The following is a 27,750-nucleotide window of genomic DNA, read 5'->3' on the forward strand; positions in this document are numbered from 1 at the left end:
AATGGAAGCTACATGCAAATTCATAAGTCGCAACATTTTCCGCAATGCTGTCCGGTTAGGAAGTAAAAAATATACACCCAGGGATACTGCTGCTTAGCTACGCCTTCCATTCTATGGTTTCCAAAGATTGCAGCTTTAACGAGGGGAGTATGACATCATCTCAGCTAATCAATAGGACACTTGGCAGACAACAGCAGAACTGCTTTTAGTTTATAATAGATGGATAAAATAGAATAAGAAGTCAGACCTTCAGAGCTGCTGCTGCAAAAGCTTACACTTCCTAATTCCCTTCATCATGCTGCTGAGGCCTACTGAACAGATCCTGTGCCACACTCACTATAAGCCCTATCTAAACAACAAGAATAAACAGGCAAACACCAACCACACCAGGGGAGAAAAGGAACAAGTCTATATAATGCTCCTTCCACTAATCGCACCTTGTTCTTTGCAAAGCACCAACCCAACCCACTTATAAAAATTCAAATCATGGAAAAGTCTTTGATCACAACAGTCAAGCACAGAGTATTCATGGGCTAGAAAAACTTGAAAGAGATTTATAAACAATTCAGGTTTAATTTCAGCAATTCTCTGCCTCTGTGGTTACTCTTCATTAACACAGACGCACAGTGACATTATTCCACAACATCTGACAGCCGGCTTTCAAGGACGCCCTGTAATGACAGGTAATAAGCAGAAAGCCAAATATGGGCCATGAAAAGTGATTTGCCACAAGTCTGGAGAAGTCGAGGTCTGAATCAGCAACAAATTAATGTGTCAATGATTGCAGTCTTTATGGGAGGCTACTACATGAAAAACTGCAACACGGTAAAAGCAAACTAAATGGAGAATTTGTACATGAGGCTACACTGGGGGGGGGGGGGGCTAATCTTATTCACACAGACAATATAGACAAAGTGTCTTCAAGACGCAAGACCTCTGTAGCCAGAGGTTATATAATGTGGATACAGACAGTACTGAAGCTATACAGAGACCATATAACATGAAATGCATAGTGCTGGGATCAGCCATGAGCTAGGCCAAATGCTAAACATAGAGATTTACTGGTGTCCTTGCAGGGCTGTCAGCATTGTTACTATACATAGAGACTCCAATACTGCGACTGAGTGCAGCATGCTGTCCAGAGAGGGGTGAATACATAAGCAGTGTGACAGCAAATCTGGCCTGTAGCTTGCCCTATTGTACAGTACAATGTGCCCAAATCTCCATGCTGTCAAACCTACCTTAGCCAGATCTTCTGCTTTATGCCTACTAAATTAGTGATCTAACCCAGACCCCTATGCTGTCTTTAGAGTTATTGTACAAGACACACTGTACATGCATAAGTCAATACTGTATTTGCACAGAGACATTTAATATCTCTAATACTGTACACAAAGACCTGTCAACCAGAAATGTGCCATGGCCCCACTGGTATTGCCACAAGACCTGTCCACAGAACTTCAATATGCAACTCACTGTCTTGTCCCCATTGGTACTGCAGCCACACTATAATTTACCTGCTGGTACTGTACCTACACTTCATTTCCCTGGTACAGAACCAATACTCCCATTAATCTGCCTGGTAGTGCACCCAGACTCCAGGATAGACCCTTATCATATCCCTACTTACTAGTACTGGACCTAAACCCATCCAACCCTGGAATTACTATACCCTGTTCACCCTCCAGTCCCTGTTGGTATGTAACCCAGAACCTCCATTAGTTTCCTCACACAGACCCCCATCATCTTCTGGGTGGTAGGGCACCAAGTCCCCCATAATTTCCTTGCTGTTACAGCACCCAGGCCTTCCATACTACTAAAAGTGTGGTTAACCACAGCACTGACTTATCCATACTGGGGAGACCTCTGACAGCAAGGCATAGCCAGGCAAACACTGGATGCAAGTTTGGAGTCAGAATAACATCCCAAGGAACACAGTAAGATTCAACTGTACATATCCACTTTGAAAGAGGGTGAGGTGCCATCTATAGTTCATGGCATTCACACTCACAGCTGCATTCAGGTCACACATACAGATGTGGTCTCACACAGCCAAGAAATGCTGGAAAGTGACCTCACACAGGAGGGCGAACGCCTCAAAAGGAGGACAGGGATTGCCCTCACACAGGAGGAAGCAGAAGGGGGGAGGGTTAATGCCCTTGCACAGGAGGAAGTGGGAGAGGGGCATAATGCCCTCATACAGGGGGAAGGGAGGTAATGCCCTCACACAGAGGGGAGGTGGCTGTAGCTTTTTATAGGAGGAGGTGATGCACTTAGAGAAGGAAGGGGGTAATGCCCTCACACAGGAGGAAATGGGGGGTGATGCCCTCACACAGGAGGAAATGGGGGGTGATGCCCTCACACAGTAAGGGGGGTGATGCCCTCACACAGGAAGGGGTGGGGGGTGATGCCCCCACACAGGAGGAAATGGGGGGTGATGCCCTCACACAGGAGGAAATGGGGGGTGATGCCCTCACACAGGAAGGTGGGAGGGTAATGCCCTCACACAGCACAGGAAGGGGGGGGGGAGTAGTACCCACATACACACACGCAGGTGCCAGTCAGGCCTCTCCTCACACACAGGCCGGGGCTCTCCGCACACACATGGAAGCTCCAAGCCGGGCTCCAGGCCGCCATTACCTGACAAGAGTCCCCGGGAGGCCGCTGTTGAGTCTATGGCCGCCGCCTGTCCCGCCGCTCCTCACCCCACCGCATCGCCGCTCCCCGCCCCGGCCGCTGAAAGGAGCAGTTAGTGCGCATGCGCGGCGGCTTCACCATAGAGAGCTGAGGAGCCCAGAGCGGCCGTCACCGCGGCAACCTGCGCCATCTTGTGAAGAGCGCCGCGCCGCCATCTTTACTGAGGGCAATTGCAGAAACAAAAGAAATGTCTGGATTCTAGCTACACTCCAAAATATCACCGTTTCTCTCATACCCATGGCACAATAATACCCACTACTGTGAGGAAACCTGCCTCTTCCCACACAGCCTTCCTCTGCCCCACCATAGCCTTTCTCTTTCAAGACCTCAGAAATGTGCTGTGTCAATCAACATCTGGGCCAAAACCTAAGTGATGGCAACCCATTCTTTCTTCACCAAACTGTTCTTGGATTCTTGGAAGAAGTCAGAGGATGTGTTGGTTGAACACTGGCAATCCAGCGCAGGAGACTTGGGCACAGCCGGCGTCACCATAGACTGTAATAGGAATTAAGGCTATAGCAGCGCACAGTGAGTAACTTCAGCGCTGTCAGAAGATGGAGCTGAGGTGACTTATAAAACACTATAATAATTAGGCCTCAAGCAGAGGCGTATCTAGAGGGGTACAAGCATGGCTCGTGCCATGGGCGCCACAGCACCATAGGCGCCATGCCTGCCCCTGTGCTGCACCGCCATGCCTGCGAAAGTGCCTCCCAGTCACACAGACATCAGATCATATTAATTCTGTTATCTGGGGAACATGGCTACTTAATTTATGTATGTGGGGTGCACTTGGCTTTGTGTTAGAAAAGAGGGAATAAACAGATATTTCCCAAAAAGGTAACTTCAGCAATATCCTGAGCCAAAAAACACAGGCAACCATAACACATAGATGCGAGAAAGGATGCTGTTTTTAGAGGAGAAGGGGGCTCTGACCGGGAAGAGCGCAATTTCGGTGTTTGCCATAGGCACTATATTACCCAGATACGCGCCCCTGGCCTCAAGCAATTGCTGGAAGCCGAATTTTTTCATTCCCCACCATCCACGTGGACCTAAAGGGGGAATAGTATTTAACGTCGCTGGGAACTCTTGTGCAGCAGCAGGATAAGCCATATACCGGCTGTATCCTGCGCCAAAGTCTCCCGGCAGCAAATCCTCTCGTACACTGTTCTAGTACCATTCTTTCTTCACTTGAATGGTCTTGGGATGCTTTACTGTTGGAATAAGACAGGTCCATAGTTCCTAACTGTCCCTCTTTGAGAGCTCTGTTCCTCCTTCCTCCTCATTTGTCCCTCTTTCAGGACTTTGTCCCTCTTTCTATGTAAATATATATATTTCTCTACTAAATATGTGTTTGATTGAACCTAAACTTTATTCCCATCCTTTAACCCTCCTGGCGGTTTGCTAAAAAATCGCCAGGGGGCAGCAAATCTTTTTTTTTTTTTTTTAAATTTTCATGTAGCGAGACAAAGTCTCGCTACATGATAGCCGCTGCTCAGCGGCATCCCCCCAGCCCCTCCGATCGCCGCCGTCGATCTCCTGGAGGGCTTCCCCCGTCGCCATGGCGACGGGGCGGGATGACGTCAACGACGTCGTGACGTCATAGGGGATTCCGATCCACCCCATAGAGCTGCCTGGCACTGATTGGCCAGGCAGCGCACGGGGTCTGGGGGGGGGGGGGGGGGCGGCTGCGGCGCGACGGATAGCGGCGGATCGGCGGGTAGCGGCGGCGATCGGGCACTGCACGCAGCTAGCAAAGTGCTAGCTGCGTGCAGGAAAAAAAAATTATGCAAATCGGCCCAGCGGGGCCTGAGCGGTGCCTTCCGGCGGCATAGCCCGAGCTCAGCTCGGGCTTACCGCCAGGAAGGTTAAACTGATATATTACTAATTTTAAAATATTAATATGAAGGAAAATGAACCAGGATAGAAAGAACCAGTGTGGTTTGACTTATAAAATAACATTTTTCTTATGAAATCTTTATGATATGCGTGGGTGTGCCGGGGGTGTGATCAGGGGTGTGGCTTAAGTGTCCCTCTTTCTTCTCATCTCAAAAAGTTGGGAGGTATGCTAATGTCTTGTCCAGACATTCGCAAAGGGGCTTCAGCAGAGAAAATGACCAGTGTTTATACTTTTTGCTGGATATCTTCCTGTCCCTGATGTTTTCCTTTGAGAGAAGTGGTTTCTTTGCTGCCCTTCTTGACACCAGGCCATCCTCTAAAAGTTTTCACCTCACTGTGCGTCTAGATGTGCCCCATGTTTGTTTCGTAGTTTGTACAGCACCACGGAATAGGTTGGTGCTTCATAAATCAATAATAATAGTAATGCACAGGAGCACAACTAGAAATCACTGTGTCTCCCTGTGGAACCTTGGATGGGCCCCCCTTTCTGAGACACACACATCATTTCGACAGAATATAAACAACGACCTCACCCACCACACGAAACAGGCATCCTAATTAACACTATCCTCCAGCCTACCTATAAAGAAAAGTTATACTTACCTGTGGTGTCTTGTCGCACAAAGCCGTCCCGAAGACCCCGCATCGCTACACTACAGCGCCTGGGCCCACCTCCACCTCTCCTCAGAGAAAAGCACCCGGCTATTTACTGCAGTAAATACTTGCTGGACTTTCTAGGGTGCCCAAAACAATTGAACCTCTCCTTGAAGTTTTTGATGATCCGATAAATTGTTGATTTAGATACCATCTTAGAAGCAGCAATATTCTTTCCTGTGAAGCGCTTATCTGCAATGCAATGATGACTGCACACGTTTCATTGCAAGTAACCAAGGCTAACAGAGAAAGAACAATGATTTCAAGCATCACTCTCCTTTTAAAGCATCCAGTCTGCTATTCTAACTTAGGCCTGGTTCACACATAAATCTGTACAAAGTGGCGTAGCAATAGGGGGTGCAGAGGTTGCAACCGCACCAGGGCCCTTGGGCCAGAGGTCCCTCCCTTAACTGTAGCAGTATTAGCTCTTTATTGGTCCCGTGCTTGTAGTAATCACTTCTTTAGATGCTTTGAATAGTAGTAATCATTAACAAACTGTTCCTCATCACCTTGTTGCACCTCTGACATTGTGATTGTCTTGCAAGTTTTGGTGCGCTCTATCAATTATAGAGTGCTTGGGGGGCATGTAAAACTCGCCCCGGGGCCCATAGCTCCGCCACTGTCTGTGCATGTCCAGTCCAGTACTGGTCTGTCCTGTCAGTTTTGCATGTTTCTATCAGTTTTACCTTACTGGACCAGAAATGTACACTCTTCAAAATATTCTGGAATACAGTAAAACCTTGGATTAGGAGTAACTTGGCTTAAGAGTGCTTTGCAATACAAGCAAACATTTTTGTGAAATTTTGATTTGATATACAAGCAATGTCTTGATATACGAGCAAAAGAAAGTATACATGAGTCACATTATCACAACTGAGCCAATGATTCTCCTTCCTTTGGCGCTTCAGGATTGTACTTAATTGTACTTAAGATGGCCACTAACGGTCCAATTTCTAGCGAAAAATCATTTGAGCGATCAGAAATTCTGATCGGATTGGTTGTAAATAACCTCCATTGATGGACACAATCGATTATGAACGAGTGAAAAAAATGTCGCCCGAATGAATTTTCGTCGAACGAAAATTTGGATTTTCTTAGTGGTCGTGATAGATAGGAAGCAATGATTGGTTAGTTGATGGTGTAGTGAACGATTTTTCGCTAGAAATTGGACTGTTAGTGGCCAGCTTTAATCTGAGTGTTGAGTCTGTGCAAAGTCACATTTCCATGTAATCCTCAACAGTAAAGTGTGGTACACACTTCCAATTTTGTTTGGCCAATAACTGGCCAATTTCGGCCCTTCCATGTCATGTGACAGCTTACCTACAGAATCTGATCATAGCCTGTTGGCCCTCATATGTGGAAGTGGTAAAATTGGTCAGTGATTGGACAACCAAAATTGGATGTGTATGCACCTTAACTGTCAATGGCTAAGTTCCTTGTTAAAGCCACACGAAAATAAAGGTTGAGTAGAGCCAACAGACGGCAATGATTCTGCTACAGTGAAATATTTTATACTATTTTACTATAACAGTTTTTGGATGGTGTAACAAATCAACTGGGTTTCCATGAATTCTTATGGGGAAATTCGCTTTGATATGAGTGCTTTGGATTACAAGCATGTTTCCGGAACAAATTACGCTTGCAAACCAAGGATCCACTGTATATGCAAATTGCCATTATAAAAACGGAAGCAGCAAACTTTGTGAATACCGGTATTCGTGACATTCTGAAAACTCTAGGCCACACCTGTACAGTTAGGGGAAGTCAATGTGATGGAAACTGCAACTGCGGGATTTTTGTTTGGTCCTCATGCGTATCTATGTTGATTTGTATTTGCTTTGAATGAATAATGTTCTAGCTTTATTGACAGGTGAAGTGTCTCTTCTGTGGAAGGCGACCAGGGAATTCTGTATGTACATGCTGATATAAATGTTTCAATATTTATGAGTGAATATCAAAAATGAGAGGGAATATATTAAAGAGATGGATTTGACAGAAACGAAATAGCTAAGGTTGCATTTAAAGCAAACCTTATATTAAAAAAAAGACTTGCCTACAAACCTGAATGACTGAGGGCCCTTTCACGCCTAAGCGGGAATCGCATCGCTAAAGTGTTAGCGGTTTTTAAAAACGCTAGTGCTATATTAGTCTATGGCAGTGTTCACACTTGAGCGATTAGCGATAATCGTGGGTGTTCCGCAATTATCGCTAATCGCAAACGTGTTGCATGCATTTTCCTGGCGATTTAGGAGTGATCGCCATTAGCATATATAGAAACGCTAATCGCAATCGCTCCAAAACCGTGAATTTGTACAGTGATTTTTCCGCCTTAAATCACGGAAAAATCACCCACAGAAAACTAGTGGCTAGCGATTTTCGGTGTGAATGGGCCCTTAGACACTCCCCTATGTAGAGCAAGGTTCTGGGTCCCATAGAGGGTACGAGAGATATCGGCGCGGGAGACTTGGGCGCAGGATACAGCTGGTATATGGCTGATCCTGCTGCTGCACAAGCCCAGGCCGTGTTTATTACTATTCCCCCTCCAGGCCGCCATGGATGGTGGGGAATGAATTAATTCGGCTTTCAGCAATTGCTGGAGGCTGAATTATTGTGTTTTAATTGTAACTTCAGCTCTGTCTTCTGACGGCGCCGAAGTTACTCCCTGTGCGCTGCTATAGTCGTAATTCCTATTACGGCCTATGGTGGTGCCGGCTGCGCCAAAATCTCCATGCGCTGGAATCACCGTGTTAGCCCATAGAGCCTTCCCGGTTCCCTTTCCTTACGATCCATCGTTGTCCCCATTCAAACTTTGCAACTTTGTGGATAGCGCTCTTGGCCTTGCAGCGCTGGGTCCCCGGTTTGAATCCCAGCCAGGACCAATTTGTATTTGAGTTTGACATCCCTGCTTTAAAGCCCAGAGTGGTTAGACCGGTGCATCGGATTGGTCGGTGGAGCAACAGAGGGGATGGTCATTGGGTTCCTCCCTCTTGCATATTTACTTCTTTCTTGCACCCTTTTTCCCTACTTGGGGACACCTGGAACCTGGTATTGGGGGGGGGGGGGGGGGGGTTAGATATGAGCTGTTGACATCAGACAGATTTAAGACTTAGCTGTAAAGTCCAACTTTAGTCTCATGTTTGTAATGTGTGGAATATTTCATCATTAACTTTTGTTTATTGCATGTAAACTTTTTCTGCTTTTTTTTCCCTGGCTGGTTGGGTTGGAAATGCTTTGTGTGTGAATTTTATATGCTGGTTGACTGGACTGTACAGTGTTCTGTGAACTTTCCAAACTCATCCCTCTGTCTATTTCTTCATCAACCACAGGAGATCATGAATGAGGAGCCAATCTTTTCCTGTGAGCACACATCTGACCCTGCCCACTTCCTTCCTGGAAGGACTGGGGGGAGTGCCTGGTCAGGTGTATATCAGGTGTCAATATCTCTGGGTCATGTGACTGCCTTTCTCTGGGTCATTATTTTGAAACTGCTTCATCAAACATGGAAAAATGTACTCTAGTCACCTCTAACCAAGGTAATTCCAGGAGGCTGAACTAAAGTTTGCAGCTGAATGATTACTTGACTCACATTTATGTGGTACACTGGAATTATCTGGTTGGTAACAAGTTAATTAATTCCAGGTTGGAAAATAAGTTAGAGTAAAAATTTAAAGAGAAACCATAACCAAGAATTGAGCTTCATCCCAATCAGTAGCTGAGACCCCCTTTTACACAAGAAATCTATTCCTTTTCACCAGTTTATCATCAGGGGGTCTGTATGGCTGATATTGTAGTGAAACCCCTCCCACTGGAAACTGTGAGGACCATGGTACTCCTGGCAGTTTCCTGTCTGTAAACCTTGTTGCATTGTGGGAAATAGCTGTTTACGGCTGTTTCTAACTGCCAAAAAAGCAAGCAGCATCTCCTTAAACTGACATCACCTGCCAGCAGTAAATATGTCACCATGTGATAAATGCCAGAATGTAAATCAGGGAGAGGAAAGATTTTACAATGAGCAAACACTGACTAAATAATTTATACATAATTATTGTAAAAATAAAGCACTTTTTATTACATTATTTTCACTGGCGTTCCTCTTTAAAGAGGAACTTTAACCAATGATTGAGCTTCATCCTAATCAGTAGCTGATACCCCCTTTCCCATGAGAAATCTTTATCTTTTCTCAAATAGATCATCAGGGGGCTCTGTATGGCTGATATTGTGGTGTAACAACTCCCAGAGTGTGATGTCATGGCCATGGTCCTAACAGTTTCTGATCTGTGAACCTCGCTGCATTGTGGGAAATAACAGCTGTTTCCAACTGCCACGCTAATAATATATCCCTCTGTGCATATGTATATCTTTAAAAATAAATTAAAAAAGCCTATCACAATATTAGGGGGTGTTATAGATAATGGCAGTTGGTGCGGTCTGTTTTTTCCATGTCTGCCAGCAGTAAAGATGATGTCCTGCAGGCTGATTGTGGATCAAACAATATGAAGAAATAACAGTGAATATCAATCATTTCTTGATCTCTTATTTTTTTACTTCTACAGCCGTTAAAATGCACATAGCCTCAAAATGGTTTTCACCATCGGAGCCGTGCTTTTTAGCGCAGGTAGATTTGAGCGCAGCCGGCGTCACCATAGACTGTAATAGGAATTCCATCTATAGCGGCGCACAGAGAGCAACATCGGAGCCATTAAAAGATGGAGCCGAAGTTGCTTTTAAAAGACAATAACTCTGCCTCCAGCATTAGCTTGAAGACTAATTATATCATTCCCCACTGTCCATGGCGGCCTGGAGGGGAAATAGTAATTACCACGGCCGGGACTTGTGCAGAAGCAGCCTCAGCCATATACCGGCTGTATCCTGCGCCCAAGTCTCCCAACACTGATTTCAAACTTATGCTTCACCATACCTGTCTTACTCTACAGTGATAGACAAAATGAACCATACAATGATTTGACAATGGATTAATGCCATTATAAACGACTGTCTTGCACTTCCAGAAAATATGGGAACCTTGGATTTCCTATGCCCTTTCTAAAGGTGCTCATTCCCAGCTCGAGTAATTGGCCTGGTACTCTGCCCTCATGGGGTAATAACTGCTTGGGGAAAGGCTGATCACTTATTGTTGTATTTGTGCTTTTTATTCTGTCTCGAGTCCATGTCCGGTCTCCCATGTTCTATGCTTGTAGGTTGATTCTTGAAAACTTGGCACTTTGGTGCCTAATAAAAGATTATTGCAACTAAAAATCATACCGCTAGATAGATCTGTAGCAGCTCTGCACATTACTCACCTCCCATGGATACAACTCGGGGTTACCGCTCTGAGCTGAGGAGTTCTGGCCCGAGCCTGACTGGGGATTACCGCTAAGAAGGTAAGGTCTGCATACTCCTAGATATTAACCACCTGAGCGGTCTGGACGAGCTCAGCTCGTCCAACACCGCCGGAGGTCGCCGCTCAGGCCCTGCTGGGCCGATTTTCATCAAATAAAAAGCAGCACACGCAGCCGGCACTTTGCCAGCCGCGTGTGCTGCCTGATCGCCGCCGCTCTGCGGCGATCCGCCGCGAGCAGCGGCGAAAGAGGGTCCCCCCAGCCGCCTGAGCCCAGCGTAGCCGGAACAAAAAGTTCCGGCCAGCGCTAAGGGCTGGATCGGAGGCGGCTGACGTCAGGACGTCGATGACGTCACTCCGCTCGTCGCTATGGCGACGATATAAGCAAAACAAGGAAGGCCGCTCATTGCGGCCTTCCTTGTTTATTCTGGGCGCCGGAGGCGATCGGAAGATCGCCTCCGAAGCGCCCTCTAGTGGGCTTTCATGCAGCCAACTTTCAGTTGGCTGCATGAAATAGTTTTTTTTTTTATTTAAAAAAAAACCCTCCCGCAGCCACCCTGGCGATTTAATCAGAACGCCAGGGTGGTTAATGGATTATTAGAACTATAGGGCACCTCAAACAGTGAATATAGATTTGTATATTTGGGCTCTTTAACCCTCCTGGTGGTCTATTAAATTCCGTCAGGAAGCAGCGCAGCATTTTTTTATTTTTTTTTAAATCATCTAGCAAGCCCACGGCGGATAGCGGCGATCGGTGTGCTCACGCAGCTAGCAATGTGCTAGCTGCGTGCAGCAACAAAAAAAATGATGCAAATCGGCCCAGCAGGGCCTGAGAAAACCTCCTGCGCGGCTTACCTCGAACTATGTTCGGGGTTACCGCCAGGAAGGTTAAAGACACACAGTCGTCAGCGAACTGAAACAAGCAAATATATAACAATACATCACAAAATGATTTGTGGACCACTGATGGTAATCTTTATTTTCTGTAACAAAGGCAGAATGCCGAGATATCACACTGTGTGGACAGACAAATGATGATCAGAAGCCGATGGTTCTGGCTAGCATGCAAATTGTATGCATCTTACAACTAGGTCAATCCAGACCAGCAGGAAACCTGCATACAATGCACATTAATTCTGCACATAAACTGGGACAGTAAGCATCTCACTGACCAGGCCTCAGACTGACCCATAGAACTGTTATCATGGCTTCAGCTCAGCACTCCTCACACTCCACATCAGTGCTGGCAGAGGAAGGGTTAAATGACCGCAGAGAGGAAATCCCTGACACTAATCTGCATTACAAAATGACGGGATTACATCAGATTAGCACGGGGGAATTCATCTGGGGCTCCCTGCTCATCATACAAGTAATGGAAGTCTCCACAAGGTGCACTTTCCACCGAGTGCATTTTGTGATCAGATTCCGCTTGTACTCTACCCGGCTGATCTGTTTGGCTGCAGTAGTGGCTGAATCACACACCTGAAACAAGCATGCAGATAACCGTGTCACACTTCAGAGCACCTGATCTGCTGCATGCTTGTTCAGGGGCTATGGCTAAATGTATAATGGTGCATATACATGTCCAATGTTACGCCTGTACTTTGGATCAGTTGTGTGAATGACTTGTCAGGCAAACAACAAGCCTTTTAACTCCCTTGCCGGTCCAATTCCTGCAGCAAGGGGGCAGCGCAGCACTTTTTTTTATTTATTTATTTTTTTAAATCATGTAGCGAGCCCAGCGGCGATCAGAGTAAGCAGGAAATCCTGTTCAGAACGGGATTTCCTGCTGGGCTTCCCCGGTCGTCATGGCGACGGGGCGGGATGACATCACCAACGTCAGAGGGAATCCCGATCCACCCTTCAGCGCTGCCTGGCACTCATTGGCCAGGCTGCGCAAGGGGTCTGGAGGGGGGGGGCGCGGCTCGGCGGCGATCGGATGTTACAAGCAGCTAGCAAAGTGCTAGCTGCATGTAACAAAAAAGAAAATTATGCTAATCGGCTCAGCGGGGCCTGAGAAATCCTCCTGCGCAGGTTACCCCGAGCTAAGCTCGGGATAACCGGCAAGGAGGTTAAACATCACGTACACACGTCCAAACAAAGCGCCCGACAATCTAATTTACATGTCGTCTGACAAACTGTTAGTCGACTCTTTCACTCATTAGTTGGTCAAACGACCGCTGGTCGTTTGTACACATGTCCAGACCTGACAGTCGTTTGAACGACAGTTGGTCCAACAGATAGGCCAAGCGGATCAGGCAAAGCGGCTGTTATCACTCGACTGCACATACACACGTCCAACTTGTCGTTCAAATGACAAGTCGGCTGGACAATCAGGACGTGTGTAAATACCTTTAGGGGCAGAGGATCAGCAGGACAGCCAGGCAATCTGCATTGTTTAAAAGGAAATAAATTAAGTCTCCATATCTCTCTGATGTCAGGAGTGCTTAAAAGGAAACCTGATATAGAACCATTTGCTGTCTTTATACTTATCTGGGGCTTCCTCCAGCCCCACGAGGTGCGTAAGCCTCTTGCCGTCCTCTACTGTCCGCCACTGTGTTCTTTAGGTATCTCTCCTGGTAATCTGTCCGGCCGCATTCTTCTGCGCGTGAGCGGGGCGCGCAGGCAAGCCGCGCATGTGCAGAAGCACACGACTAGCCAGATTACAGAGAGTGATATCCAAAGAACAGAGCGGCTGGAGAGGAAGGCGAGGGGGCCCATGTACCTTGTGGGGCTGGAGGAAGCCTCAAGTAAGTATAAATACAGCAAATCGTTATATATCAGTTAAGGTGGCCATACACTTATAGATTTGCAGCAGATTTGACCATCAGATAGATTCCTGTCAGATTCGACTTGACAGGCGTACGACAGGAATCTATCTGATGTGTGCCACACACTAGGAACAGATTTCCAGTAGATTTCAGAATAAAATCAATTGGAAATCAATCTAAATGCGTTATTGGACCATTAGATCCAATGTAACTCTATGGGCCATGGATCTGCTGCCAGCAGCCAATCGACCTACATTTTCCATCCTGTCAGATAGATCAAATCCATCGAAATCGGATGCAAAGCAATAAAGTTGAAAGAATCGATTTACGATCGCTGAAATCGACCAGTGTATGGGCCCCTTAACACTATAAGCAGAGATGCATATGAGAGGTATTTACATGTGTGGCTGTACTGAGTCATTGGATGCAAACAGGGAGTTCATGACTGATGTAATATGTAGAACTCTGACAGTGACCGTTTATAAACAACACACCGAGAATCTGGAGACTTCAATTCTGGATTTAGTTTGGCTGTAAAATCTCAATGCAGATTCCACTAACGATTTTCCATCTTTGGCATTTTATGGCGTTTATTGAGAACACTCAGACTAAGTAAATATAAGAAAATATTTCTCTGAATATGCAGAAATCAGATAATCCTGGATTTTTTTGTTTGACAAATGTCTCTGAGCATGTGACAGACTCCACATCACTGAGCGCTGGAATGACAGAGAGGATTCTGGGCAAAGCGAGGTTCGCAGTGGGGGCTGCGTGGTATTGTGGCATGTATAAACAAAAACAAATGAAAGTCACACAGCACGTTGTGTAACCATTGCCTCGCACACAGTGAAGCATACAGTCAATGAAAAGCATGCTTCACCGCCACACATTATGTGGTAATGCTCTGCACTGGAATACTGTAGTTTGTTAGATCGCACTGAACACTCTGAACGTCGCATGGACTTACTGGGTTGAGTAAAGTCGCCCCACAGTGAACTGCCCAACACTCGAGTCACACAGAACTACTGCACATTCCCAGATAAAAGTTACAAGAACTTTCAGCAATGTGCAGGGCGAGAGTCCAGCCATAGAGAGTCCTGCAGGGCGTGCGTCTCCCATGGGTGTCCCCCGGCCGCACCCCACAACTGTCCGCGCAGCTTTAAAAGTCCTCCCCCTGAACCGCTAGTCTGTCTGTAATTTCAGTTTCTTGATTTTGGCCCTCTTTTCGCTCCTGGTGAGTTTAGGCTTTTTCTTCGATGAGGTTTTCACTTCTGGTAAATTTATGACAATCTCGTCATCGCTGTCTTCAGGCGCCTCCAGACGGGCAGATTTCCTCCTCGCCAGCACGGCCGGAGTGCACACCGGGGTCAGGTCCTGCAAACAGGAAATCATCACTAACAGGGCAACACAGAGAGCGACAGACAGGGGGGAGAGAGACAGGAAGAGAGAGAGATGAGGGGTACAGGAAGAGAGAAAGAGAGAGACGCACGCACACACCAACAGGAAGAGAGAGGAGAGACGATTTCTCCTAAATCTGAGAGTGAACGCTAAAAAAGTAATTTCTTATTTGTTGGGGGTTTTTTTTCAGTTAATATGGAGTTTCAGTTCAGTTTTCACTTTCAGTCTCGGTTTAAATTATTTTTAACACACATATAAATCCACTAACATAGCCAAAAGATGGACAGCCAGGCAAGGGAATATTATGGCAGCGGCCATATTCCTCATTTCAACTTCCTCCTAACCTCCCACCTTAAAGAACAAGCGACACCCATGCTAACCTAGAAATAAAAAACACATATATAAGTAGATAAATACTACTTCTACTTACATAACAGATGTATTGTGCTATCCACGTAATGATTCCTGTGAATTTTACAAACGAAAAGCAGAGAAATTCTATTCTAGGCAGTGGCCATCTTGCCAAGCTAATGCTGACATCATATCCTCCCCGACTCTTGTTTCCCTCCCTCCCTTCTCTTGCTCATTGTGTATTCATTAGCTGCCCTCCTCCCAGAGTCTTCAGACACTCCCACTGAGGTGTATACTAACAACTGCACTGTCTTTTTTATTTACATAACCAATTGCTGAGCCACCTCAGCCTTGCTTGTAAACACAAGTAATCAGAGGGTGTTTCTGATAAGCAACTAGGCAGGGTAATGAATAGAAGAGGAGGAATATATTATAGATAAAAAGAACTCCCAGCATGCAACTCTTTGGCACTGTTTGGCACTAGGGCCAGTGCTCCTAAAGTATGTGATAACTACAAACCATAACAGCAGAAAAAGTTTTGCAAGTTTTGAAAGCAGGATTAGCATCTTTATCACTTAATACACTCAGACCAGTTGCTGTTGAAATTAGATGTTTATAGTGACAATCCCGCTTTAAGTTTATTGGTCTCTTATTGTTGTCACTCACCTGACTGCTGACTGTCACATCAGCGTCCTCAGAAGGCGGCTTAGTCTGAGCGGCCTGGAATAAAAAAAAAAGAAATGTAATTCAACACCGGACCTATATAAACATACAGCAGCCGAGTGATGTCACTTCCTGTACACACCAGTATCACACATTTGTCTGACAAACTTCCCATAACGCAGCAATGTCTGCTCTGCACAGTTCTGAAAGGCGTGTGAACAAAGTAATGAAGAAAGTATAATATATCCTTCAGGTTCATGGATTTGTACGCATACAGTCTGGAATATATTCATTTTTAGTGCAGTTTGTTCTGCATTGCCTATAAACCATTTTTGTATTATTCATGTTTTATTGCACGGCTTGTTGGGTTAGCAAAACTGACTTCCTGCACCAAACTGCTAAAATATCCCCTTACTTCTCATTGGTCAATCAGATCACAGGATGTTTTCAGCATGAAGTGACCCATATAAGATGATGGAAAAAAACGACATTGACAAATTTCAGCTCTGCTGGGCCACAGAGGAGTTTACAATCAGCAGAGCTCGGGGGAAAGACCCTCAATGAAATCCGACAGGACAGGGGAGCTCAGGGACCGAGCCGCCAATCATGGCAGTTCTATGAAGCTGGAATATTCTTTTAAGGTGCCCGTACATTACTGGATTTGCGGCATTGATCTCTGCCCACTTCACTCATAATAATCAAATCTGGCAGAGGCCAATACCACAACGTGGCCACCGTTTTGAACAAGATCTTTCCAGCATGCCAGATCGATTGCTTACATCGATTTCAGACAAAAATCAAAACAATTGATCCAGCATGCTGAAAAAAAATCTTGCTTGAACGGGCAGGGACAGGTGAGCGGTGGTAGCGGCATGCAGTGTTGCAGGCTCACCCAGTCCCTTGCTGTCTTCCCAGGACGTCTGGATCCTTCGCTAGATGCCCCTGTTAGCTCCGCAAATTGGGTGTACTGTGCATGCATGGCTAGGCTGCACGCGCCCCATCGCCGGGAACGTGACGGGGAGCGTGTGCGGCCAGGATGCACTGACCGGCGTAATTACCGGGCCACCTAGCGGAGGATCCAGGTGGCGGAGGACGATGGCGAGGGACCGATTTGCCTGAAGGGGGCTGGAGGAAGCCCCAGGTATGTATCATTTTTTTAGCCGTTCTTTAAAGGGAACCTAAGTTGATGAATAAAAAGAGGTTAACTTTCCTGGTGCTTCTACCAGCCCCCTGCAGGCATCTCATGTCCGCTCCGTCACTAAGCGATCATCCAGTCTCCTCCCCTTGCAGCGAGTCAGCAGCCACTGTGCATGCGCGCACATCCTCGATTACGCTCCCGTCACCCGGAGTGATTTGCATATGTGCAATAGAGAGCTTGTAGTACTGCGCATGCCCAGAGTGCTCCTCTACAGGAGCGCAATCAGGAGGCGCGCGGAACGGGGCCACACATCAAAAACAAAAGTAGTGCGCTGCAGGGAACTGGAGGATATCTTAGTGACGGAAAGGACACAGGACGTCTGCAGGGGGCTGGTAGAAGCCCTAGGCAAGTTAACTAATTTTTTTATTCATTGGTTTAGGTACACTTTAATTAGGTATAGACTAACCAGCAAGCTCATGGTGACCCAGAACTCATTGGAGTGTGTAAGGGACTACAATGGTCCTAAAAGCCCCCTTTATTTGCTTTCTTAAAACAGAAAGAATTTGTGATAATTCAGGTTGGAGTGAGCTTGAGATGTCTCCCAGTGCATCACTGCTGAAAATATGCTAATTAACCATTGTTACCCTTAGAAGCTAAACACACCTCCAGAACCGCTGGAATGCAATGATGTGTCAGCTTGTTATTTGTACAGAGCCATAATAATCCAACATGCATAAAGACTGTTTCAGATTGTTTGATCCTCATCAGTGCATGGCATGGTTTAATTAGGTAAAAGAGGCTTAAAATTAATTTGAAATAACGGAGGGATCAGAGGAAATGCTAACTCATATACCAGTGTTTCAACATTTAACTGTTATGTACCCCTTTTAAAACTAGGCACTTGCCAAGTACCCCCTAGCATAGTAAACATTATCACAAGTACCCCTCAACAAATAATAAAATGTAATCATAGTACATGATAATTGGTTCTAAACAATGCCCAACCATGTTTAAATTCGATTTATCATTTTCTAAAACTCTAAAATGTGTTATTCTTGGTGAAGTATATCAAGCCCGGTTACCTCCTGGAACTATCAGAGTTGAGAACCTAGGTCATATACTCTAATCAAAGGGTTATACCAAGAGATTTCCCTAAATCCTCGCTTTTATGCCTCAATAAGTTAGCAAATGACACCTCCGTCTGTCTTGTCTATATTTAGGCGAAGGGCAAAGAAGGCTGTGAATAGTTTCACTAAAATCAGAAGGTTGGTGATGGAAGCAATGGGGGGAGGGGGAGGGGGGCGGGGTTGTTGGGTTGGGGTCAGCAGGAGATCATCAGCAAAAAGATTTTATAAAAGCAATTTTTTATTTAGTGTGGCCCAAGTATATATACACCGGTCCAGCGTGAGGTAATAAAGGAGGAAATCAGGAAAATTATTTCAGGTGTGAATCCTCCCAGGAGAGCCGCTGTCAGTTCCCGTCTGACTCGCCTTACTATGGAAACAGTAATTAGTTCAACACTGGGCACTTTTGCAGCGCTTTGGTGTTCGCCGGCGATCAGCAAAGCGCTGCTGCCGATGTATCCCTATGGATACATTCTCACTGTGGCGATTTCCATCAATCTCAAACGCACTGCATACAGCACATTGGGGATGTTGGCGTTGTGGTTCTCGTTCTATTGAATGGGAATCACAAGCGCAAATCGCTGTAAAACACGAGATGTTGCCCGCTAAATTGCAAATGTGGTTCAGACTCCAATGTGAAGTAGCACTAAGAAGTCAGAGGTACCAATACAGGACAGACAGTGAGAGCTGCCTGGAAGGATCTGTAACTCCGCCAAGTACAGTGAAAAACTAAAATAAAAACGATAAATTTAACTAAGAAGTCTGAGGGCAAGTGGGGCAGCCTCCTCCGGAGGGCAAGTGGGGCAGGGCGAGTGGGGCAGCCTCCTCCGGAGGGCAAGCGGGGCAGGGCGAGTGGGGCAGCCTCCTCCGGAGGGCAAGTGGGGCAGGGCAAGCGGGGCAGGGCGAGTGGGGCAGCCTCCTCCGGAGGGCAAGTGGGGCAGGGCAAGCGGGGCAGGGCGAGTGGGGCAGCCTCCTCCGGAGGGCAAGTGGGGCAGGGCAAGCGGGGCAGGGCGAGTGGGGCAGCCTCCTCCGGAGGGCAAGCAGCCAATTTACTCACAAATCCCGGGAAGTCGTAGTCGATCCCCTTCTCTGCCAGCCGCTTCCTCAGCTTCTTCTCTTTGACCAGCATCCGATCCACCATCTTATTCTTCTGCTCCACAGTCCGCCTCCTGTTATAGCGCCCCACCGCTGGCAGCGTTGGCTTCTTGAATTTTCTGCCGCACCCGACAAAGAGTTTGGGGTGGACCTTCTCTGGAGGCACAAACTGACCTGGTGAGAGAGACAAATAGTGTGACCCGGAGCACACTGAGGAAGCCACAGCTGAGGAGACGCTCCAGAAGGAAGAGCCAGGAGGAGGGGCTTCTGGCCAGCCAGGAAGTATAAACATCATCCTAAAACTCCCAGCATGCAATGTGGCATCTGGGGACAAGAACTGTCACTGCGGTCACTTCAAACCTGTGTTTCTGCAGCACTGACAGAAGCAAGGATACCCTCACATAGATGGGGGGCTATGGAACAGCACCCCTCATAACTAAATGAAAGCTGCCCCCCCCCTTTGGAGGGAGGTTTGTTTTAAAGATTTTCAAAATTAGGTGCTCAGATGCCTTTAAAATATAGGAGCCCTGAAAACTTGAATTAGTAACCACCCTGGCGTTCTATTAAGATCGCCAGGGCGGCTGCGGGAGGGTTTTTTTTTTCAATAAAAAAACAAAACTATTTCATGCAGCCAACTGAGAGTTGGCTACATGAAAGCCCACTAGAGGGCGCTCCGGATGCGTTCTTCTGATTGCCTCCGGCGGCCAGAAGTAACACGGAAGGCCGCAATGAGCAGCCTTCCGTGTTTCGCTTACCTCGTCGCCATGGCGACGAGCGGAGTGACGTCATCCGCCTCCGATCCAGCCCTTAGCGCTGGCCGGAACTTTTTGTTCCGGCTACGCTGGGCTCAGGCGGCTGGGGGGACCCTCTTTCGCCGTTGCAGGCGGCGGATCGCCGCGCTGCGGCGGCGATCAGGCAGCACACACGGCTGGCAAAGTGCTGGCTGCGTGTGCTGCTTTTTATTTTATGAAAATCGACCCAGCAGGGCCTGAGCGGCAGCCTCCGGCGGTGATGGACGAGCTCAGACCGCTCAGCTGGTTAACCAACGTAATACTCAAAAACTGGATTTCCTTTCAAATGGGCATTTGAAGTAACCTAAATCATCTCACAGAAACAGCACATGTTCAATGGTCAGAGAGGACATTGGTCCTGCCTGAGCTCACTGAGCTGCTGGCAGTAACACCTCCCAGAGCCTGTCCTGTGTGCTGCCTGTAGTGATGGGTCGTTCACGAACGAGCCGGCTCTAGGAGCCGGCTCTTTGCTGTGAACGACAAGAGCCGGCTCCCAGTTTTGAAAGAGCCGATGCCTCAGCCGCCCCACACAGCTCTGATTTGCTGTGTAATAAAGGGCGCTGAGGCATGCTGGGAGATGTAGTCCTTCTCTTGCAGCTTGTAGGAGTGTATGGGGCGGAGCAGAGCAGTAGCAGGAGGGATTGCCCCAGTCAGCGAAGCAGTCAAGAGTTGTCATGGAGACGGGGGCGGGGCTTTTCCTCCGATTCTGAGTGGTGCCCAGTAATATTTAATGAAGAGCCGATTGAGAGCCGTAAGAGCCGGCTCTTTAATGGGAGCCGATTCAGAAGAGCCGATCACTAGCTGCCTGAGATCATTGCTGACACCTTCCCACTGAGCTGCTGGCAGTAACTCCTCCTCTCCAGAGCCTGTCCTGTGTCCTGCCTGAGATCATTGCTGACACCTTCACACTGAGCTGCTGGCAGTAACACCTCCTCCCCAGAGCCTGTCCTGTGTCCTGCCTGAGCTCACTGCTGACACCATCACACTGAGCTGCTGGCAGTAACTCCTCCTCCCCAGAGCCTGTCCTGTGTCCTGCCTGAGCTCACTGCTGACACCTTCACACTGAGCTGCTGCCAGTAACACCTCCTCCCCAGATCCTGTCCTGTGTCCTGCCTCAGATCATTGCTGACACCTTCACACTGATCTGCTGGCAGTAACTCCTCCTCCCCAGAGCCTGTCCTGTGTCCTGCCTGAGCTCACTGCTGACACCTTCACACTGAGCTGCTGCCAGCAACACCTCCCAGAGCCTGTCCTGTGTCCTGCCTGAGATCATTGCTGACACCACCTCCCCAGAGCCTGTCCTGTGTCCTGCCTGAGCTCACTGCTGACACCTTCCCACTGAGCTGCTGGCAGTAACTCCTCCTCCCCAGATCCTGTCCTGTGTCCTGCCTGAGCTCACTGCTGACACCTTCCCACTGAGCTGCTGGCAGTAACACCTCCTCCCCAGATCCTGTCCTGTATCCTGCCTGAGCTCATTGATGACACCTTCCCACTGAGCTGCTGGCAGTAACACCACCTCCCCAGAGCCTGTCCTGTGTCCTGCCTGAGATCATTGCTGACACCACCTCCCAGAGCCTGTCCTGTGTCCTGCCTGAGATCATTGCTGACACCACCTCCCAGAGCCTGTCCTGTGTCCTGCCTGAGATCATTGCTGACACCATCACACTGAGCTGCTGGCAGTAACACCTCCCAGAGCCTGTCCTGTGTCCTGCCTGAGATCATTGATGACACCTTCCCACTGAGCTGCTGGCAGTAACACCTCCCAGAGCCTGTCCTGTGTCCTGCCTGAGATCATTGCTGGCACCTAGAACAGTAATAGTATCATAATAAGTTAAGGATCTGAGGCTACCACAAACGCACAAATGTGACAGATTCACATTGGAACCTCTACAGAAATTCCATCATGAATGTCATTGGATGCCCCCCCTCTCTGTCCCTGAGGCCGCCACCTAGACAGCTCTCCAGAGACTACACTGGCAGCTCAGTAGCGCCCCCTACATAACACGGAATCTGACTTTATTACTCACATTTCAGGAGGCGCTCACAGAACAGATAGTTGTTCATCGTGTCCGCCACGATTTTGGCAACATCTTCACATTCAAACTCCACGTATGCGTAGCCCTTACTGTTCCCAGTCTGTGAATAAGGGGTTAGAAAGGGTTAATCAGATCAGCAGCCAAAAAGAGGAAACACACAGGAAATAAAAGCGCTGTTTAATAATCGCCCTGATCTGCTGGCGCTGTACCGTCAGAATTCAGAACCTTACCTTCTTACTTCTGGAGAGGCGGAGCCTAGTGACGGAGCCGAACTGGCTGAAATATTCCCGCAGATGAGGCTCATACAGTAAACGGGGGATGTGACCGATGTAGATGACGCCGGGAGTCAGTACCTCCCCCTGAGGACAAAAAAAAAAACCAAAAAAAAAAAACAATCGCAAACTGAGAAATGGGTCAAAGTCGAAAACAGGGACAGAGATTATCACAGCATGCCATGCAGATTAAGGGCTAGGTCACACCGCTGGTGGCTTGTTATGCTGATGTTGCTTCTAGACAGTTAGTAGTCGTGTTGCGTTGTGAACCCCAAGGACAGTGATGGCTAACCTTTCAGAGGCCGAGTGCCCAAATTGCGACCCAACATCGACTTTTTTTATCTCCGAGTGCCAATTGGGGGGGGGTGTTGCGCCGCGCCGAAAAATGGGAGTGGCCATATTTTATGGGCGGAGCTAACGTAATGATGTAACAGCGAGGCATAAGAAAGCAGTGTTTCCGCCATGATGTGGTGAAACGAGGATTCGCATCATGGGTGTGCAGAAACTGTATGATGCTATTTATACGCCCCGTAACCCCAAAGCAGCAAATATAGCCAACTATGACCATTAAGGGCTCATTCACACTATGTGCTGCGCTGTCAGTTTTGACGCAACGCACATAATGTAAGATTCATATGGTAACATGAAAGTCAATAGACTTCCATGTTACCATTCACACTACAGGTGTGCGTTCCCATGCGTTACGTTTTAACGCATCTGGGAACATATTAACGCACACGTTTCCCCGATGGGTACAGCTGCCGACGTCCACGTTTAGCGCACCACAACGTGCATTCAGTGCGATCACTGTGCGTTGGCAGCGCATGCATGAAATCGCATTCAGGCATACGTTCTGAAGTGTGAATGAGCCCTTAATAATAAATGCAGCAACAGTTACCCCAGACACCAGAAAATAAACGCAATGTGTGCAACATTTCAGCAGAAAATCATGCAATGTTGGTAACATTTCACCAGAAAACAAACGCTGCGGGCAGCATTTCACCAGAAAACCAACGCAGTGGGCCACATTTCACCAGAAAACAAATGCACTGGGCCACATTTCTCCAGAAAACAAATGCAGTGGGCCACATTTCCCCAGAAAACAAATGCAGTGGGCCACATTTCCCCAGAAAACAAACAGCGGGCAGCATTTCACCAGAAAACAATTGCAGCGGGCCACATTTCACCAGTAAACAAACGCAGCGGGCCACATTTCACCAGTAAACAAACGCAGCGGGCAGCATTTCACCAGAAAACAAACGCAGCGGGCAGCATTTCACCAGAAAACAAACGCAGCGGGCCACATTTCACCAGAAAACAAACGCAGTGGGCCACATTTCACCAGAAAACAAACGCAGTGGGCCACATTTCACCAGAAAAACGCAGCGGGCCACATTTCACCAGAAAACAAACGCAGCGGGCCACATTTCACCAGAAAACAAACGCAGTGGGCCACATTTCACCAGAAAACAAACGCAGTGGGCCACATTTCACCAGAAAACAAACGCAGTGGGCCACATTTCACCAGAAAACAAACGCAGTGGGCCACATTTCACCAGAAAACAAACGCAGTGGGCCACATTTCACCAGAAAACAGACGCTGCGAGCAGCATTTCACCAGAAAACAAACGCAGTGGGCCACATTTCACCAGAAAACAAATGCAGTGGGCCACATTTCACCAGAAAACAAATGCAGTGGGCCACATTTCACCAGAAAACAAACACAGCGGGCAGCATTTCACCAGAAAACAAACACAGCGGGCAGCATTTCACCAGAAAACAAACGCAGCGGGCCACATTTCACCTGCAAAACAAACACAATGGGCCACATTTCACCAGAAAACAAAACACAGTGGGCAGCATTTCACAGGACATAAACACATGTGACAAAACATTTTAGCAGAAAACACAGTGGGCCGCATTTCACCTGCAAAAAAAGTAATGTATGTACTCACCTGACAGAAGTCTTCTCTCTCGGCTGGGCTCTGGCGCGCATCTTCCCCGGATCTTCTGCAGTGACAGTCTCCCGCGCTGCCGCTGACAGGCAGAGTGCAGGGCTATGGGAAGATGACGCCCAAATAGTCTCCAGTACAGGGCTTTGGCAGCCATCTTGCCGTAGCCCTGGTCTGCCTCCCGGGAGACTGCGGGGCTGCGGGCTATGAACTGGCGCGGCAGGGTCTAGTAGACGCTGCGGCCAGTTCATAAGCAGCGGTGGCGTGCCAGCAAATTAGGCTACGCGTGCCGGGTCTGGCACGCGTGCCATAGGTTCGCCACTGCTGCCCTAGGACAAAAGTGTTCAAACTTTTTAGGCCATATAGGTATTCCTAAAGTTGCTAGGGAGCCAAACTAGCGAAATTAAACAACTTTTGCTGATTTCCATTAGGTAGACTACAGTATATGCCTGTGACATTTTGTCAAAACATTTTCACAGAAAATGCTGTTAGAATGTCCCTTCCAGTATGCAGGCATAGTGTGACTGGCACAGTAGCAAATGCTAATCTGTGGCTGTTACTGCTGCTGGCACAGTGGCAGCTGCTAATCAGTGGCTGTTAGGCCCCGTTCACACTTGCGGTTCTCTGCCAAACCGACCGGATGACCTGACCGAATCCGGATCGGAACTGTACGGTTCTGATCCGGATCCGATCCGGATCCGGTGAGTTTGCATCAGGTGTTCATCAGGATGCGATCCGGATCCGTTTGGCAAAAGATAGTAGAAAAGGAATAAAAATGTTGGGATCTGGGAGGTCAGCAGAAGGTGGACCTGTGGAATCAGGCCCTCCGCTGTTTAGCACTCACCTCCACCTCCGACATGCTGCCAACATCTCCAGCTCGTTTAAAGTCACTGCTGCTCCACTCCAAAATGCTTGCCCATGTGTCCCCATCCAAAATCGCCGCTTCAATACGCATAGGAAGTGGGGTAGAACATCCGGATTTTTAGCCAGTGTGTTGTGCGCTCTCCGGTTCTCATTGGTTTGTATTGGCCGGATGGTGCAGTCCGGCTCCGCTCCGGATACGGCTGCCGGAGGAGCCGGACCAAAAAATAGCGCATGTTGGGTCTTATGCCGGAGTCCGGATCCGGACGAAACGGACGCATGTGAACGGACGCATAGGCTTTCATTGCTATGCCGTACGTCCGTTCTGCATACGGTCCGGCTCCGGCACGGCGATTCCGGACGGCGACCGCTAATGTGAACCGGGCCTTACTGCTGCTGGCACAGTGGCAGCTGCTAATCAGTGGCTGTTACTGCTGCTGGCACAGTGGTGGCTGCTAATCAGTGGCTGTTACTGCTGCTGGCACAGTGGTGGCTGCTAATCAGTGGCTGTTACTGCTGCTGGCACAGTGGCGGCTGCTAATCAGTGGCTGTTACTGCTGCTGGCACAGTGGCGGCTGCTAATCGGTGGCTGTTACTGCTGCTGGCACAGTGGCGGCTGCTAATCAGTGGCTGTTACTGCTGCTGGCACAGTGGCGGCTGCTAATCTGTGGCTGTTACTGCTGCTGGCAGTGGCGGCTGCTAATCAGTGGCTGTTACTGCTGCTGGCATAGTGACAGCTGCTAATCAGTGGCTGTTACTGCTGCTGGTACAGTGGTGGCTGCTAATCAGTGGCTGTTACTGCTGCTGGCACAGTGGTGGCTGCTAATCAGTGGTTGTTACTGCTGCTGGTTCAGTGGCAGCTGCTAATCAGTGGCTGTTACTGCTGCTGGTACAGTGACAGCTGCTAATCAGTGGCTTTTACTGCTGCTGGCACAGTGGCAGCTGCTAATCAGTGGCTGTTACTGCTGTTGGAACAGTGGCAGCTGCTAATCAGTGGCTGTTACTGCTGCTGGCACAATGGCGGCTGCTAATCAGTGGCTGCTACTGCTGCTGGCACAGTGGCAGCTAGCTAATCAGTGGCTGCTACTGCTGGCATAGTGGCGGTTGCTAATCAGTGGCTGTTACTGCTGCTGGCACAGTAGCAACTGCTAATCAGTGGCTGTTACTGCTGCTGGCACAGTAGCAACTGCTAATCAGTGGCTGTTACTGCTGCTGGCACAGTAGCAACTGCTAATCAGTGGCTGTTACTGCTGCTGGCACAGTAGCAACTGCTAATCAGTGGCTGTTACTGCTGCTGGCACAGTAGCAACTGCTAATCAGTGGCTGTTACTGCTGCTGGCACAGTAGCAACTGCTAATCAGTGGCTGTTACTGCTGCTGGCACAGTAGCAACTGCTAATCAGTGGCTGTTACTGCTGCTGGCACAGTAGCAACTGCTAATCAGTGGCTGTTACTGCTGCTGGTACAGTAGCAGCTGCTAATCAGTGGCTGTTACTGCTGCTGGCACAGTAGCAGCTGCTAATCAGTGGCTGTTACTGCTGCTAGCACAGTGGCAGCTGCTAATCAGTGGCTGTTACTGCTGCTGGCACAGTGGTGGCTGCTAATCAGTGGCTGTTACTGCTGCTGGTATAGTGGCGGCTGCTAATCAGTGGCACCACAGCTACTGCCTGTACGGAATTGTGACTATAGAGAGCTTCAGAGACCTCCAGAAAAGGCTTGGGGGGGGGGGAGGGAGGCTGTATTTGGCCCCTAGGCCGGTGTGGCAAGGGGACACTGATTCTACTAACAAGGGGTATATCACTTTAAATGTATGCCGTTTTGTCAATGTATGCTAGTTAGTTGGAACACCGGACTATGGACATGCCTGCCCTGGAAGCCACATTCAGCGTCTCGGGGAAGTCCGATCAGCCGCAGAGCTTGTGCAACTGAAGGTAACCGCACTGAGAATAGCGCAACCATCTATCAGCAATGGAGGGGACCCCTCCCCGTGTGGCTGGGGGCAGCGCTGGGGTCCCGGGAGCTCCGCACACACACGTGACACACAGCCGAGGGGGAGGCGTTACCTGGCGGCTCTTCCTGCGGAGCTTCTTCACCTTCACACGGAACTCCTCCTGCAGCTTCGGGTCCAGAGACAGCAGGCCGCCCTCACTCACCTCCGGACTCTCCGCCATCCTCACTGACCGAACACGTGCGTATCACCCGGAACAGCGCAGCGCCCCCTTCCGGCTGCCGCACAGCGACATCTGCCGGCCGCTCCGTACAGTAACATGTATCGAGGTTATGGCACAGCGACACCTGCCGGCCGCTCCGCACAGTAACATGTATCGAGGTTACCGCACAGCGACACCTGCCGGCCGCTCCATACGACATCTAACGAGCATCTATGCGCACAGCGACATCTGGCGGCTGCTTGTACAATTACATTCATCGAGGATAAACGCACAGCGACATCTATTGGCCGAATCATCTGATAACATCCAGCGAGGGTTATCGGCGGCCGCTTTGTACCAGTACACCCATCAAGGATAAGCGCACACCCAGGGCCGAGAATCGGCTGCTTCGACTCAGTGAAAATATTATCGTCACTGACCTCTCTGCACCACACAGCGACACCTGGCGGCCACAGCACGGAACAGACGCGCTGTCTTTGCCGAGCGGCATGTGAAATGTCGCCATCTGGCGGTCCTGCTACGGAATAATAGCCCGCACACAGC

The 27,750-nt window shown here is 48.4% G+C and overlaps 2 protein-coding genes across 33 annotated transcripts in view; both read right to left on the reverse strand.

Annotated features, from left to right (window-relative positions):
- The window catches only part of CLASP1 (cytoplasmic linker associated protein 1), a 320,170-nt gene extending 317,421 nt beyond the window's left edge, over positions 1-2,749 (reverse strand). For 14 of the 32 annotated variants that reach the window (XM_068246182.1, XM_068246178.1, XM_068246175.1 and 11 more), the window contains exon 1: positions 2,641-2,748. The gene's annotated coding sequence lies outside the window, so the exon portion shown is untranslated. Of the gene's footprint in view, positions 1-2,640 lie in introns of all 32 variants that reach the window. The other 18 variants (XM_068246166.1, XM_068246161.1, XM_068246163.1 and 15 more) reach the window with 2 other exon arrangements.
- An 8,788-nt stretch (positions 2,750-11,537) lies between these two features.
- On the reverse strand, positions 11,538-27,345 carry NIFK (nucleolar protein interacting with the FHA domain of MKI67). The gene is made up of 6 exons (XM_068246200.1): positions 27,100-27,345; positions 22,183-22,311; positions 21,944-22,052; positions 19,088-19,299; positions 15,772-15,825; positions 11,538-14,730 (listed from the first exon to the last, which is right to left on the reverse strand). The coding sequence occupies exons 1-6, from the start codon at positions 27,205-27,207 to the stop codon at positions 14,539-14,541; spliced, it is 804 nt and encodes a 267-aa protein (XP_068102301.1). The 5' UTR covers positions 27,208-27,345; the 3' UTR covers positions 11,538-14,538.
- Between the last annotated feature and the right edge of the window lie 405 nt (positions 27,346-27,750).

The sequence above is a fragment of the Hyperolius riggenbachi genome, chromosome 7 (assembly GCF_040937935.1).
Source record: "Hyperolius riggenbachi isolate aHypRig1 chromosome 7, aHypRig1.pri, whole genome shotgun sequence".
Taxonomy (NCBI): domain Eukaryota; kingdom Metazoa; phylum Chordata; class Amphibia; order Anura; family Hyperoliidae; genus Hyperolius; species Hyperolius riggenbachi.